Source organism: Pituophis catenifer, unplaced genomic scaffold, assembly GCF_029215685.1.
Source record: "Pituophis catenifer annectens isolate HBS135680 unplaced genomic scaffold, rPitCat1.0.hap2 SCAF_6, whole genome shotgun sequence".
Classification (NCBI taxonomy): Eukaryota; Metazoa; Chordata; class Lepidosauria; order Squamata; family Colubridae; genus Pituophis; species Pituophis catenifer.
This window is the reverse complement of record NW_027256886.1, coordinates 65,490,724-65,506,237: the sequence shown is the minus strand read 5'-3', so window position 1 is coordinate 65,506,237 and position 15,514 is coordinate 65,490,724. Positions and strand designations below refer to the sequence as shown.

Here is a 15,514-nt window from a genome sequence, read left to right as displayed (position 1 = left end):
AGGGGATTCCCTTCCATTTTCATGCAGTTGTATTTCCTTGGAATGGAATCTGTCTGCCCCAGCTACGGACTCCAAAGAACGCAGCACACACTAAGTCTGTACAAACCTTAGTTTACTAAATTAAATCAGTCTTTTTCAAATAAAAGCTGTTAATTAACTTTCTTAACAGCCTACAAGAATCCAAAGAATAAATAATCGTAATCTTACTATAGTTGGCAGAAAGCCCAGAAGCAATTTGCAGGAAACTGATAAGAAAACTAAGGAGAGTGAATGAAGTTGTTCCCTGGAAATTGCCTCAGTTGTCGTCCTTCCTTAAATAGGCTAAGGGAGTGGCCAATTAGCCACTCTCGAGGTGACCTTCTCCTGAGGAACCACTCCTGCCTTTTGGCAGCTCTGTGCGCCCATGCATCGAGAAGAGGTTCCTCCTCTTCTTCCTCTTCACTTATGGGAGCTTCTGGAGGTTCTGAAGGCCCTGGCTGAATCCCCGCCTTTGGCATCACATCTTCTCCAGCCTCCTCATTGTCTGACTCGAGTGCCAGCTGCACAGACTGCTGGTGCAGCACCACACCAGCCTCCTCGCTGTCGGAATCAGCTACTAGCTGCACAGGCCGCTGATGGGCCACAACAGGAATCCTACTAAACTGTAGCAAGTTCTATAGCACCAACAACCACATGAATCTGTTTTGGACTGCAAGAGAAAGTCTATATCACATGAAATGATTATACGCAAGAACAGAGCAAGTTTATTTCTTCACAGGACTTGTGACTAGATCCTCTAGTCTAGAGGATCTAGACTAGACTAGACTAGATCTAGTCTAGTCTAGTCGTATTAAAAACAGTTCGTTTTCGATTGTAAAAGTCAGTGTGTTTGTGGGTGGTTTATTCTTCCATTTGCCAGAATGCCTATCTTACTGTATATTGCCGGAGCTTTCTGGCTCCTGGACTTCAGCTCTGCCAACAGGAAGGTTGGTTCAACAGCTGGGACTTTTGTTTATTTGGTACATGACATGCAAGAGAAGGCAAGGACACAGATGTTCGTTGGGTGAAGTGAAATCAAAAGTTTTTACTTCCCTTTTGTATGGAATGGAGACAATAGGATTTTTCATGCTGTATGATCTATGGTGATTTGGAGAAGTAATTTGGCTCCTTGTTTTTAAGCACATTGATGTTGGTGGCTTTGAAGATGATTAAGCTGGTTTTTTTTCAGGTCTGGGAAGTGGAAACTGTGGTCTCTGTCTCTATACTAAATGAGATTAGTTTCCTTAAAGATGTTAAATATATTGAGTTTCCTACTCGTTTGCATCTGCAATTTGATTTAAGAACATTGGATTATTCAAGACTATATCTAATTATCACAGCAAACCACCATCAAATACCACTTATATTGCTTGACTTAGACAATGGGTAACACACTTTATCAAAGCTGTCCAAAAAGTTTTACAAGGATATCTGAAGTTATCCTTGTGATGCTATTGTATAACAAAAACACAAGTTACTTTGCTGGAACTATGATATACTATTAGCTCCAGTCATTGTTTGATATTGGATGTTGTAATGACTCTTCCAAATAATGAGATGTGATTTATAAATATCTGACTCAGAGCAGTCAATTTTAATTAAACCATGCTGGCTGAAAGAATCATTTTTTTTCAAGTATATTGCATTAAATATGTGGAATATATTAAATATATATCAGAAAATATCTTAGTTTTTAAATATGATTAAATTTATGTTTCATCCTTTAATAGTAAGTACCGGTCCAATACTCAATGACCACCTTAAATCTATTCGTGTCATTAAAAAAGCAGTCATATTATCAGCCTGAATCATTGATAGCTTGGAATCAGAAAAAAAAGCTGAAAAATATTGTTAGTTTCCATTTTGTTGTTTAAAGACAAGGTGGCCAAAAAGGGGCCAAAAAGGATTCCTACTCAGTTTATTTTGCACTGGGATTTTCCCAGGCAACCAATCACCAAAGCTGACCTGAACCCATAATTCAAAACTAAGCTTCAGTCAGAACTGAAGGAGCTTCTTGAATGAGAAGAGAAATGTCTTCAAGGAAAAGCAAAGGAAGTCCAGTTGCCTGTTGAAAAAGCACCTTTAAGACAACCATGACCTGGATGACTGAGAATCTCCATAGCCATAATTCAATATTTAATATAGCAATTTGGATAAAATGAATTCAGTCATTTAGTTTTGGTCGCCACAATGTAAAAAAGACATTGAGACTCTAGAAAGAGTGAAGAGAAGAGCAACAAAGATGATTAGGGAGGCTAAAACATATAAAGAACAGTTGCTGGAATTGAGTATATCTAGTTTAATGAAAAGAAGGACTAGGGATGACTTGATAGCAGTGTTCCAATATCTCAGGGGTTGCCACAAGGAAGAGGGAGTCAAGCAATGGATGGAAGCTAATCAAGGAGAGAAGCAACCTAAAACTAAGAAGAAATTTCCTGACAGAACAATTTGCTTCCAGAAGTTGTGAATGCTCCAACATTGGAAGTTTTAAAGAAGAGATTGGACAACCATTTGTCTGACATGGTATAGGGTTTCCTGCCTGAACAGGGAGTTGGACTAGAAGATCTCCAAGGTCCCTTCCAACTCTGTTATTCTACTTTTAGATAAAAACAGTTTCATTAACAATATTGGAGGCTCATCAGTGCACCATCCAAAACCATCTTAAGCATTTCAGAAAAAAAGCATAAATTATGATTAGTTTTATTTTAAGAAATAAAACTAAGGGTAATTGTATCTTTGGGATCACTGTATTTGGTTTGAGACTAGATCTATTTGGCTAGGGCAAAACTAAAGCTTAGCATTGAAGTGTTCAATTTTTTCCAAGGTCTTTTTATTGACTGGTCATCGATCAAAAGAAAATGTAAGCTCTTGCATAGTTGTTATAACAAAGGGACATTATAGGAGATCTCATGGGATTAGTTAAAATGTTCATAAATAATCTAAAATTGGTATAATCCACAAAAAAGATTCCTTTGCGGGTAATGTAGCAAAATGAAATTCTAATAGAATGAGAAGAGATTCAAGCTTGATAGGATTTGTTTTTAAACATGAGAACTTGAAGAAGAACAGGTATGAATGTTTCAAGTGGGGGTGGATTGTCCTGGGGTCATCCACATGGAAAGAACCCCATCCAAAGGACAACTTAAAATTATCAGCATGTCATTCTATGCCAGTGTTTCTCAACCTTGGAAGCTTGAAGATGAGTGGACTCCTGGGATTCTGGGAGTTGAAGTCCACCCATCTTCAAGCTTCCAAGGTTGAGAAACACTGTTCTAGGCAGTGGAATTCATTTAAATATATAGGTCAAGAATTATTTTTGCATTGTAGGTTTCTCCACTTGCTCTTGATTATTCTGTTATTGGCTATAATGTATCAAAAACCATGATTTTTTTTTTAATGTACGTGAAAGTGTGTCTGAGTGTGAGTGTGTATGTGTGCTCAAATGGATGATCTGCCCTTAGACCTCCCAGAATCTTAAAAAGCTTCTCCCTCAATTTGAAACTCTTCTGTTTCTTTGAATTCCATATCATTGACTTTGATCTTGAGAAACAGGAGTGTGGACATAATGGACATACCTGCATAGACACCCTGAGCACATGTGAATGGTATTGGGACCGTCTTTGGCTCATGTTCACTTGGAGGAGGCTCATAGCTGTCGTCACAGTTCTCTTCTGTGGGAACCACATACATCTCAGAATCCGAGTGGTGATCTGGATTTTCATAATCGCTGTCCTGGAAGAAGAAGATTGTGAATTTCTTAGGAAACTATGAAATGCGACTTTTAAAAACGGTTCAATATATTATGAGCTATGAGTTTCAACAGCTAAAAAAATCCCTTATTTTAATGACAACCAAAGTCCCATAATTTTGTGCCCTACACACAGATTGTAATCATTGTTTTCAGATGTGAATGGTCAATCATAGTCTAATTGGGTGACAGGTCATTGCAACCATTTCTAGACGGTGGGATGCTAGCAGAAGTATTTTGGCTTACAACAGAGATCATGGCTTGCATAATAGCATGAACCTGTTAGGGATAAAACTAGGCTTTGGTTGTCCTTGCAGCATGTTGGCCAAAAAGATCTTTGGGACAGCTGCTCTCTTGGTTTTGATGGCCCCTGCTGATGCCCTGGAGATATGCGAGTGGCGAAGAAACTTACAAAGTCATCTGACCACTGTTCCTCTTCTTCTGAACGGTCTAAAATAAAAATTAGAATTAATTTGTTCGTCAAAATATGTAAGCAGTCATCTGAGCAAAATATCAAAGACAAATGTTCTCATCTCTACTCCAGTTCTATAATAAAGTTAGGATTACATGAATATTAATTCATTATTTATATCACTATATTTGGCAAAACCAGATAGACTGGGCCGAGTGACATTTAAGGCCCCTCTCTAAAACATGATTAAATGGAGGCATGTGAATTTTAACTGATTTATCCTTAGAAAGATTAATCTTGGATGGCACCCACTGAAATTAATGAAAATAAATTGTACAGTTAAATGGTTGGCAATAAACTCTTCCAGCATTCTTCTTGATTGTCTTTTTTTTTTTTAATATGAGTATAGCAAAAATCAGTCAATATATTATATAAATTGCATTTAAATGTTTGAATTGGCTGCCATTTTCTTCCAAACACTTTTTTATTTGTTTGACGCTTGGTCTTTGAACATTTTAAAGTACAAGAGCAATCATACAAAATTAAACTTCCAATTAGGATGAACAAATCAAATATGTAAAATTATTTTGAAATTTGGGATAATCTGTGTGAGAGTGGGATTTGATAATCAGGCTTTATTGTATCTACAATCTTTGCATTTTGTGAGAAAATAGTTAGTTTTCATATGCCTAATGAGATCTTTGAAGGGCTGAAAGAATTCCTGCAGATACATTTAATGCTAGTAATTGATGTTTTGCTTTGTTGGATGCTAGTCTCTTACTTAACTGTTTAACATTAAAAAAAAAGTCATTTAACAAATCAGGAGCCAAGAGGCGAATTGCACTTTCCCATCTCCAGGGCAGTCCATATGGAGAATTTAAAAAAAAAAATCAAGATGGTGACAAGGAGAAAGGGGGGGAGGGGTTTAAATCATGGCTGCCATTTGAAGGTTTTTTTACTTGCCTTACAGAGTTCCTACTTGTCCCTATTATATACACAACCACAACCATGAAGTGGTTACATCAATGGGTGTTGTACTCCTTGTTGGTTTTTAATCACTGTTAAATGCCCAAGAATCACTTCGACATATAAATAAAATAAAATAAATACAAATGAAATAAAATAAAAAACAAGATAAATAAAAAAAAATAAAAAAAAATAAAATACTGAGTTGGGGTATGAGTAAAATAACTTCCTTTGATTTTAGGAGTGTTTGTTCAAAAGTGGGAATAAAATGAGCCTTGGTCACAATGGCTGTGGGCTGCTTGATTGGCAGCTACTAACTTCCTGAATTTAGGTTGCACAAATAATATCAACACAACTGTTCTTACAAGCACAAGTGACAAGTAGATATGTTCTTTGGGCAAATATTACTGTTACCTGCAAAGTTCTCCATAAGAAAAATGAGAACTCAGAGAGGCCTATAAAAGCTAGGACTGAGACAGAGCTTGATTATAAAGGATCTTCAAAGTGGATCTCCTGTAAATCATGCCTAGGTAGAGTATGAAGCTGCTGAGCTTCATAAATGACACTCTGGAGTATTCGTCCAAAATATAGTTAAACAACAGTTGCAGATAGTTTTCTGCTTGTTAGGACATGACCTACAAGCTGATGCAACTTTCTGTGGTTTATTTTAGTTTCTAAAAACAGAGAAAATTATCCTGGATTTTTTGTGGGTGCTGAAGGATAAGGATGATCCATAGGACATTTTGTGGCAAGTATAATATGCACTGAAGGCACTCTTACTATGTAGTGTATTCTGCTTTTGCTGAGAGACATTACTTTAGCAAGTGGGAAAGATTTATTCGGTGTAATATCCATATCACTGAGGAAACACTTATACATTAGTCCTTAACCTATGACCATAATGGAGCCTATCATGGTTGTAAGTCATAATAGTCATAATGACTGACTCGATTTTACAATCTTATTGACGGTGGTCATTAAGTAAACACTGCAGTTGTTAAGTGAACCAAGCCTGTCATAAGACGAGGACTACCAGCACACATTTCAGTCATATAAATCACCTGACAGACACAACTCAGGAAAAACTAGGGACTGTCTTCCACCCTAATTGATGTGATGCTTGCATGTACACATGCCACCATCTTGAATCCCAAACCTCTGATTTACATGCCTGCATCAATCCTAAAATCTAATAACGGTGTTAATAAAGTCAAGTACATACCTGGAACATAATCAACAGGTGGTATGCTTGGTGGTGGTTTACTAGTTAACCTATGGGGGAAAACAGAGTCATTTTTCATTTTCTGTATAATAATGGGATGGCAACAGTTGGCACCAGAGCAAAGACTACAGCAACTACAGAAGCCAGTAAGAAAAGACTCATGCAGCTGACAAGAATTCCAAAGAGACTAAGCAAGACAAACACAGTAACGGAAAAGAATCTTGGCTTTCAGTCAGTCAGACATGGCTACTTCTGTGGAAAAGACAATTAACAGACAGTTGCAGGTATAAGATATGCAGGTTGCTGGTTAGTCATTAAGCTATAGAATGCAGTCTATGCAATGCAAAATAGAACATGGACCTTGTATTTTTAACAGGATGTGATAGAATTGGCTTCAGAATTTCTTGGTATTTTAAAACAGGAATGGATCCTTCATTTCCATCGGTATTTTGTAGTTGATAAACGGCGTATGGCTTTGTTTTCTAATTCTATTGAGCTTCACAAAGACTTGAGGGCCACTTCTGATTCCTTCCATCACAAAACCCCCGCTATTGATTTATGCAAATCTAATCAGAGTAGGACCTCAGGTCGTAAGTTATTTTGATTGAAATATTCTGCTTAAATGAATGCTTTTCCTTCAAGACAAGTACTGAATATATCACTGAGAATATTAGATCCCACAACTTAGATACACACAGCATCCAAAACTTGGAAACTTGGTGTTGTCTTTGGGCCAAGAGACAAATGTCTGGTGAGATCATGGCTTCCTAGTCAAGATTGCTCTATCTCCCCAAAAATCTCATTCATGATTCTTAAATTCTATTTTCAACAGTTACCACTGTAACCTTGGCTGGTCTTGAAAAGGCTAACTAGGTTGTGTAGGAGCTTTTGAGACTATGAGGGACATCCAGGGTAGGTAACGCTGAGCAATTATTTCAAAGGCTAAAAAATACTAATAGAATTTAATGCTTGTATATTAATTTTTAAGAACAATTGCCAGAGCTGGTGGTAGCACTTAGCTGACTTTAAAGAAAACTGAACAGGGTCAGACCTAGTCAATATTTAGATGGGAGAGTAAGAGACTTCCACCAAGAAGTCCCATAGAAGATCAAGAGGAATGGCTGGGTTGGGAAACTGAAATAAAGCGTGCCAAGAGGAGACAGTGGCCACTCTTTTCTTATTGTTGCCAAGAAAAAAAAAAAAAAACTCAAACCCAAACAAAGAAAGAACGTATCCACGGAGTCACCGAAATTCGATCTTCCCTCAGGGAAGCTTTTACCTTGATTTCATGTAAGCATCTTTTTTTCCACTGACGTTATTCACTACCTTGAGGACGTCAGATAGGGAAAAAAAGGAAACTGTTTCTGAAATAAGGTTTACAAAGCACTTTTCAAGGTCTCCTCGGCAAGAACGAATGAGAATGATGCCAAGAGCTTAAAGCACTAGGAAACCAACAATAAAAAAAAAAACCCTTCTCATTTTGCCCTCCTGCAAACTCTGGGAGTTTTATTCTCCCAGAGTTAAACAGAAGTTCATTGTAAAGAACATAAGAAAGACAATTACTGGAGCAACAAAGTGTTTTTGACATTGTCCGCATCTACCAAACTCAAGAAAGTACTGCAGCATCTAAAGTCAAAGCCAAGTAAGGATGAACATTTGCCGATGAGAAAATTAATACTTAAATTAACTAATTAATTTAGAGTACTAAAACTGCAAGAATTTGAATCCAAACAATGACATGAAAGTCCCCAAAACCTGTTTTTTAAAATAGGGATCTCAACTGGAAGGTTCTTCTAAGATTGGGGTGGGGCAAAGGAGGTCAGATTTAATAATAATAATAATAATAATAATAATAATAATAATAATAATAATAATAATAATAATACCTTAACAGTTCCTAGATCCTTGGTTAGGACTCGAACTGTTGAGCTATTAACCAGCCTCAAAAGCTGTGAATCTCACTAAAGATTAACTAATAATAATAATAATAATAATAATTTTGCAGTCGGGGAGGACTGATCTTTCTGACTTTTTCTTTTTAGCCTCCAACAACTACTGTACAAAGATTGTGACTGGTGGGAAAAGTGGGAAAAACAGGGTCACAAAAAATCAGCATTTTTGCTCCACTACTATATTTCAGCAGTGAAATCTGTGTGTTGTTTGCAGGCAACAAAAATCTGTTTGTGAGGAACATCCTGTGCATTGCTTGCCTCTTTCCTACACTATGTTAAGCTACTCAGCAATATTGAGCATCTCTTATCTGGGAGGAAACCCTATCAAGCTCCATGAGGTTTACTTCGGTATAGACAAAAAGCCCTGCCTTTGAGCTGTTAACCATGTTCAGGGAAGACAAACTTCCCAATTCTTCTTCCCCCTTGAAGTCCTCTCTCCCTCTGAAACATTCCTGTAGGTTTAAGAGTTAGGGTTGGATATTCCGTGCAAATTGCAGGGAGAAATTTGATGGACGTTCAGTCAATTCTTGCCCTATCCAACTACATAAAGGGAGTCCTTGACAATCTTGAATGTATCATTGGTTAGATTTTGTATGCTATCATTTACACCTTGAGAGACCTAATATTTTACCTATGCATCTTAGCATATAGTGGAAGAATTCCTTGATCACCCTATTGGATTTCTACATTAATCTGAGGCTGGTCAATTACTTCTAGAAATGGGGTTGGCTTTTACAAAGCATTTAATATATTTTGAGCTATTTGCTAATTTTAGAAAATATTTGCAGGTTCCCAAATTTCCCCATGTGCGGTGGGAAGATGTGCTTAACTGGAGGTTTTTTTTTGCAGCATGTGGTAAATCAGATCTGCTTATGAATATGTGTCCCAGGCATATATCATATAATAAGTGCAACATGACATGGTTCTTTGCTGAAATTAATATTCTACAGTAGACATGTCCAACCTGAGGCCCATGGACCAAACGCAGCCCCGGACAGCTAGTTAACGTGGCCCCACAAGAACATAAACTTTTAACTTAATTATGTGATTTGTATACATTAACTATTTTATGTATTTTATATCTGGCCCAAGACAATTCTTCTTCACTCAATGCAGCCCAGGCAAGCCAAAAATGTTGGACCCCATGTTCTAGACCCATGATGGTGAACCTATGGCATATGTGCCACAGGTGGCACGCGGAGCCATATCTGTGGGCACGCAAGCGTTGCCCTAGCTCAGCTAATTTTTGGGCCTTCTGGGCCCACCGGAAATCAGGAAACGGGCTTTTTCCGGCCTCCGGAGGGCCTCGGGGAGGTGGAGCCATTTTTGCCCTCCCCAGGCTCCAAGAAAGCCTCTGGAGCATGGGGAGAGTGAAAAATGGGCCTTCCGGGCCCATCAGTAATCTTTTTGCTGTCATGTGCCAAAAGCGGGGCAAGCAAGGGGGGGGGGTGTCGTGCACACATGTGCGGGGGGGTTATGTCGTGGGGGGGCATTGAATTATGGGTGTGAGCACGCGCGCACGTGACCCCACCTCGCTCCTCCCACTTTTGGCACACGACGGCAAAAAGGTTAGTCATCACTGTTCTAGATCCTGGTTCTGTACCCATAAAGAAATGACCTGGAAAGCTAGAGCAACACCCTCTGGATGGAGCTGATGAAAGGGAAGGAAGAGAGAAAGTTATGCCTCAAATCCTTGCTCAATAAGAGTGGGTTGAAGCCTACACAGCAAACGCAAACAACATCACACTGAAAGCAGGAAACAGGACATCATGCTACACAATCAGCGCTTGTGCGATGCTAAATTGTCATACCGATCCCATGTATTTTTTCCAGTTTTGCATATTAAGGCCACTTGTTCATTTTGGAACCTATACGTTGACAGGAGAAAAGGAATAAACCAAACAATGTTTCTGAAGTAGGTTAGATTTGTTTGCTCATGAAGGCTTTTAGCAATAATTTCTATTGTTTTAATAAATGGAATTGCCTAAGACATGCACACCACTAATATTGTTGTATTATCTCAAAAAACAAACAACAGTTTAATGTTTAGCTCAGGCAGCCACATTCATTTGCAGGATGCATCCATTCTAGATGGGACCTGCAAAAGATTCCATTCAAACACCGTTTTAAAAACTCAAGTGAAGTTCGACAATTGCATGAAATAAGTGTTGCCCTCATATATATGAACTTCAAGATTGCAGCCATGAGTGCTTGGTCATGTACTCTTGTGACAAGCATCTACAAGTAGTCTACAACCACAATTGGGACTCACGTCAAATTTTATGACCTCTCTGTCATGGTTGCTAAGTGAATCACCAGTTAGTAGACGAGGCATACAATCTTTAAGTGAATCCAGCTTCCTCTATTGATTTTGTTTATTGGAAGTCAGTTTGGAAGGTCACAAATAACAATCATTATAAATCCCTGCCAGTTGCCAAAAGATTGAATTTTGATCAGATGACTGCAGAGACAATGTGATAATCATTGTCCAGTGGTAAGTCACTTTTTTCAGCGGCCATCATAACTTTGAACACTTTGTTAAATGGATAATTGTAAGTCAAGGACTACCTGAACATTCATGACCTTTGCCATTAAGGACAACATTGCTATCTGATTAGGAAAAATAAAGTTGGTTTCGATTTGGTCTTCAACGGTTGCTTGCTCTTAAGAACTCAACAGATAAGTAAAAGAGTCATTGATATCAATGCCAATGGATAAAGCAGCAGGAAGAGATTATATATACAGAATAACACCCATCTGGTTAAGTCTTATTATAAAGCTCTCATTGTACGTCGGATGATTTCCAGCTCCCTGAGAGAGACTCTTAGCCTTCAGTTAGAGAAGGGGTGTCCAACCTTGGCAACTTTAAGAATTCTGGGATTTGAAGTCCACAAGGACGTGTGCAACTGGAGTTAGATTTTCAGTATTCTCAGGAACTCTCTAGACACAGATAACAACCAATTTCATTCTATACATGATGTGCAAAGAGAATAAAGGCTATTAATATTATTATTATTATTATTATTATTATTATTATTATTATTATTATTATTATTATTATTATTATTATATTCCATTTTATGTCACCAGTTCCCTTTTTGTGTTCAACTCTGTTACAATTTATGGCCTTCCTTTTGATGCCGCTTCCTCTCTCTTTACACGCTTCACCCCATTTCTCTGTCTTAGCTCGGCAAAGGAAACTATCTGGGCCTTTTCAAAGCCTGACAGGCTGCTAGAGTCACAAAATGTGTGAAGAAATGACGATTCATTCTTAGGATTTAAGGGGCACTTGGTTGCCACAGCAAAACTCTATCTTCCTTCTTCTCTCTTCTTCCTTTTCTTTCAAAAGTCAAAATATTTAGACCGGCCATTGAATTGTGGTTTGTTTTGATACATTGCCTGAAGGCTCAATATCTTATCTCTGCCAGTTGCTGTTCTTTGAGATATTATTCTGTTGAGAGAAGGCTGGTCATACAGCTTCTTTCTTTCTTCCTTTCTTCCTTCCTTTCTTTCTTTCTTTCTTTTTCAATATAGCTGCCCATCTCACCAAAGGCGGTCTGGGAGGTACACACAATAATAACGTGTTCATTAACCAGCCAAACTTCTAAAGTCTGAGAATATTGCCATATTATCAATAAGATTTTGATGTCCTTACATTTTGCCTAGGCGGGAAAATACACATCAAGTACAGCTTCGTGCAATAGGAAAGCTACTACATCTTGTCCTTGGCTGCAGAAAGCAAAATATAGTGGTTTAAACTTGTCAACTTCTCCCCAACCCACCCTTTTCTCCCAAGAATAATCCCATTAGCAAAAGACCTGTCCTGATGTGACTGGGCCTTCTTGTTTCCAATATTAAATCAGGCATTCTTTTCTCTGTTTTGAGTCAATACAGACTCTCTTTTTCTGTTTACAAATGACAGGCACCTGTTTAGCCGCCACCTGAACTAGTAACCTGAGAATAACTTATGCATCAAAGCCACAACAAAACAGAGAATTGCAGAACTTCAGCAAAACTCAGGATAATTCAACGGAGCCTCCCTTGAAGAATTCATATGCTGTTGCATGTCAGCTGTTGAAACAAAAAATAGGTTTCAACAACCATCTGTGAGGTTGAGGGGACCTTTGACATCTTCCCACAAGGCAACGATACCTTGAATGCCCAACTTTATTGGGGTAGTGATGGTTTATATCTGTTGTTCAAGGTCATAATATGTGAGGTGGTGAATCTTTTTTTTCTGTCAAGCACAATCTTTTCTCAGAAATAATCCCACTGAGTCTCACATGATATATCTAGTCAAATGTAAGGATATCTTCCCTATCTCTGGCTCCTCTTTGATGTCCTTTGTTTGCTACCTCAGAAAAATAGGGGAACCTTTATCAAAAGGCTGAACTGATTTCTCTTCTTTGAGAATCGGAGGTTAGGTTGAGAGTTGCAGATTTTCCTGCAATAGTGTGCCTTTTCTCTCTCAAACAACTGCGTGTTACAGATGGGCAAGAGAGATAGCACATCGCTCACACACAAACATTTCACAACAAGTCCTAATCAACTGCCAGGAAAAACCATTTTGGGGGGGTGGGTGGGCTGAGTAACACTATCTTCAGATAGATAGAAACATTCCTGCTTGGCAACTGGATTTAGAAAAAAACTTCACTTGAATTGCAAGAGACACAATAGGATTGTGCAGCATTTCATTTCTCAAATGTTCTTTAGAGTGTGCAAAACACAACGTTGCAGGCCTCTTTCCCAGGAATGCACCTTGAAGCAGCCTTTTGGGTGAAATTCAAAGCGCCACAAAATCGTAAGAAGCATTTCTTAAAAGTCCAATTGCTGCAGAAGGCAGGAGAGAGTTCTTACGATCCCATGGATTGAAGAGGAAGGTCTGCAGAATGCATGGAACACAGGACCCCCCCCCCCCCTTTGTCCCCTAATTAGAGCCTAGGAGAAGCAGAGGCCTTCAAAGGTGAGGGAGGCAGGTTTGGGTTTTGCAAAGGAAATTTCTGGAGAGAAATACAAATTAATCAGGAAAGATTCTTGTTCTGGAGTATTTTTCTGTAGATAATCTATATTTAGGCAACTGTTCCAAGGATAAATATAGACTTAAAAGTATACACAGCAGATGTGGGTGTGGAAAATGGCTGCTAGAAAAACTGCTGTAAGATCTCTGAAGGAGGAAAAGCAATTGTTTGTTTTGTTTTATCATGCTGGTTGCAACAGAAGGAGACAAGTTGACTGTTGTGCTACCAGACGAGGTAGGCAGCAATTTTAATGCAGGTGTTGAAACTTTATCCATTCAGAGAACGTTGTGCAATAATTGAGACAGAAACGCAGATTCTGGATATCGTAACATTATAAAATGGACTAATCACTGGTCTGAAATGCTCCCCTCGATATAGGTTGCCTTGTAGAGATGGGCTGGATTCGTGTTCAATCCTAGTTTGTTTAACCACGAATGACTAAATAAGGTAGAACTAAATTGGTTCAAACAATTTGCTGATTCCACATAAACAGACGGCTTTATGGCTTAACGGGTGAATGAAGGTCTCTGCAAGTTGCAGCTTGTATCCCTGGTGATTTCCTGGTTTGCATAGGTCACTAATGGTACACCCATAGTAGGTGCACTTTGTTATTTTCCACATTGCCCTTTAAAGCAGGCGGAGGGGAAGGATTTGCTGTGAATAGCAGCCATTCTTATTGAGGGAAAAAGAGAGGAACGCGTTTAGAGATATCATCTGAAAAGATGGTCACGTTTTGCTTGTTGTTTCTTGTCACTCAGAATGTGAGCATCTATAGCAGTGTTTCTCAACCTTGGTAGCTTGAAGATGAGTGGATTTCAACTCCCAGAATCCCCCAGCCAGCAGCGCTGGCTGGGGGATTCTGGGAGTTGAAGTCCACTCATCTTCAAGCTTCCAAGGTTGAGAAACACTGATCTATAGGGAGGCGATGAAATGTACACAGTGAAGCTACAGCTATACACTTTCCAGCAATGTCATGACACACACAAAAAAGGTCAGTATTTATATTTCATCATTCTAGTCACATTATAGCTAGCTGCAGACCCTCGTGACTCACTCTGATGACTCAGACTTAACATTGTCCCACTGTTCACACTGGAAGCCACTGAAGATGGAAGCAGCTATTTTCTGTATAGCACAGCCTTTTTATCCATCCGAACTAGGGGGTACGAATTTATTCATTCATTTAGTGCATAGACTAGCAATATATGTTCACATTTCATCTAGATTACTAGAATAAACAACCAATAAAATATAAATGTTAAACAAAATCTATGTTCAAATATTAAGTGTCTAGGCCAGAGGTGTCAAACTCAATTTCATTGAGGGACGCATCAGGATTGCGTTTGACCTCATGGGGCCGGGATAGGCGTGGCCAGGATGGGCATGGCCAGTTTGACGTCACTCGTGTTGGGGGCACCTGTGGTGGCCAGAGCACTCTGCCAGCGAAAATGGGCTCCCGAGCTCCATTTTTGGCTGCCACGTCCTCCTGCAACCCTCTGCCAGTGAAAAAGGAGTTCCCGAGTTCAGTTTTCACTGGCAGAGGTTGCAGGAGGCCGTGGCAGCCAAAAACGGAGCTTGGAAGCCCGTTCTCACTGGCAGAAGCACTGCAGGCCGGTCCTTCGCTGTTTCCAGGGCGGCCCCATGCGCCAGATCTAAGTATCCTGCGGGCCGGATTCGTCCCCCAGGCCTTGAGTTTGACACCCCTGGTCTAGGCCATCTAACCATTAAAACACAGCATCGTTTGTATTAAAAAATCAGATACTGGACCAGTATATGCCCACAGTTTACAGCTTGTCATGATATGATTTACACTTTGACATGGGACCCCACAATCACAGTGAGGGGAGGATACTATGCTCCATTTATACAGAGTGTCTCAGCAGATGTTGATGAGGTGAGAGTCCTATTCAGGATTGTTCAATGCTGATGTGGTAGTTTAAAGCCTGGCACCTTTTTTGTGGGGTTTTTTATATATCTTCAGCATTCAGCAACCCATTTGGCTCTCCATTGGGAATCAATGTTAAAATTGTTGGGCAGAAGTTGTGCAATGCCAGTGGGGGCTTTCTGGATTTGAGTCTTTCTGCTGATAAATGAGGAAGCTCAGCATGCACCGGTAGGAATGAGTTATTCATAATGTTTCTGCATTCTCTCACTATCTTGCCTTCGTAAAGCTGGCAG

The 15,514-nt window shown here is 39.2% G+C and overlaps 1 protein-coding gene across 1 annotated transcript in view; it reads right to left on the bottom strand.

The window, feature by feature from the left end:
• LOC139318290 (B-cell linker protein-like) overlaps window positions 1-15,514 on the bottom strand; it is a 113,357-nt gene that overhangs the window by 22,379 nt on the left and 75,464 nt on the right. Inside the window, exons 5-8 of the mRNA XM_070945684.1 lie at window positions 10,130-10,186; window positions 6,367-6,416; window positions 4,179-4,216; window positions 3,594-3,750 (exon numbers count right to left, since the gene is read on the bottom strand). Of these exons, the coding sequence (XP_070801785.1) occupies window positions 3,594-3,750; window positions 4,179-4,216; window positions 6,367-6,416; window positions 10,130-10,186 (302 nt within the window). The remainder of the gene's footprint in view (window positions 1-3,593; window positions 3,751-4,178; window positions 4,217-6,366; window positions 6,417-10,129; window positions 10,187-15,514) is intronic.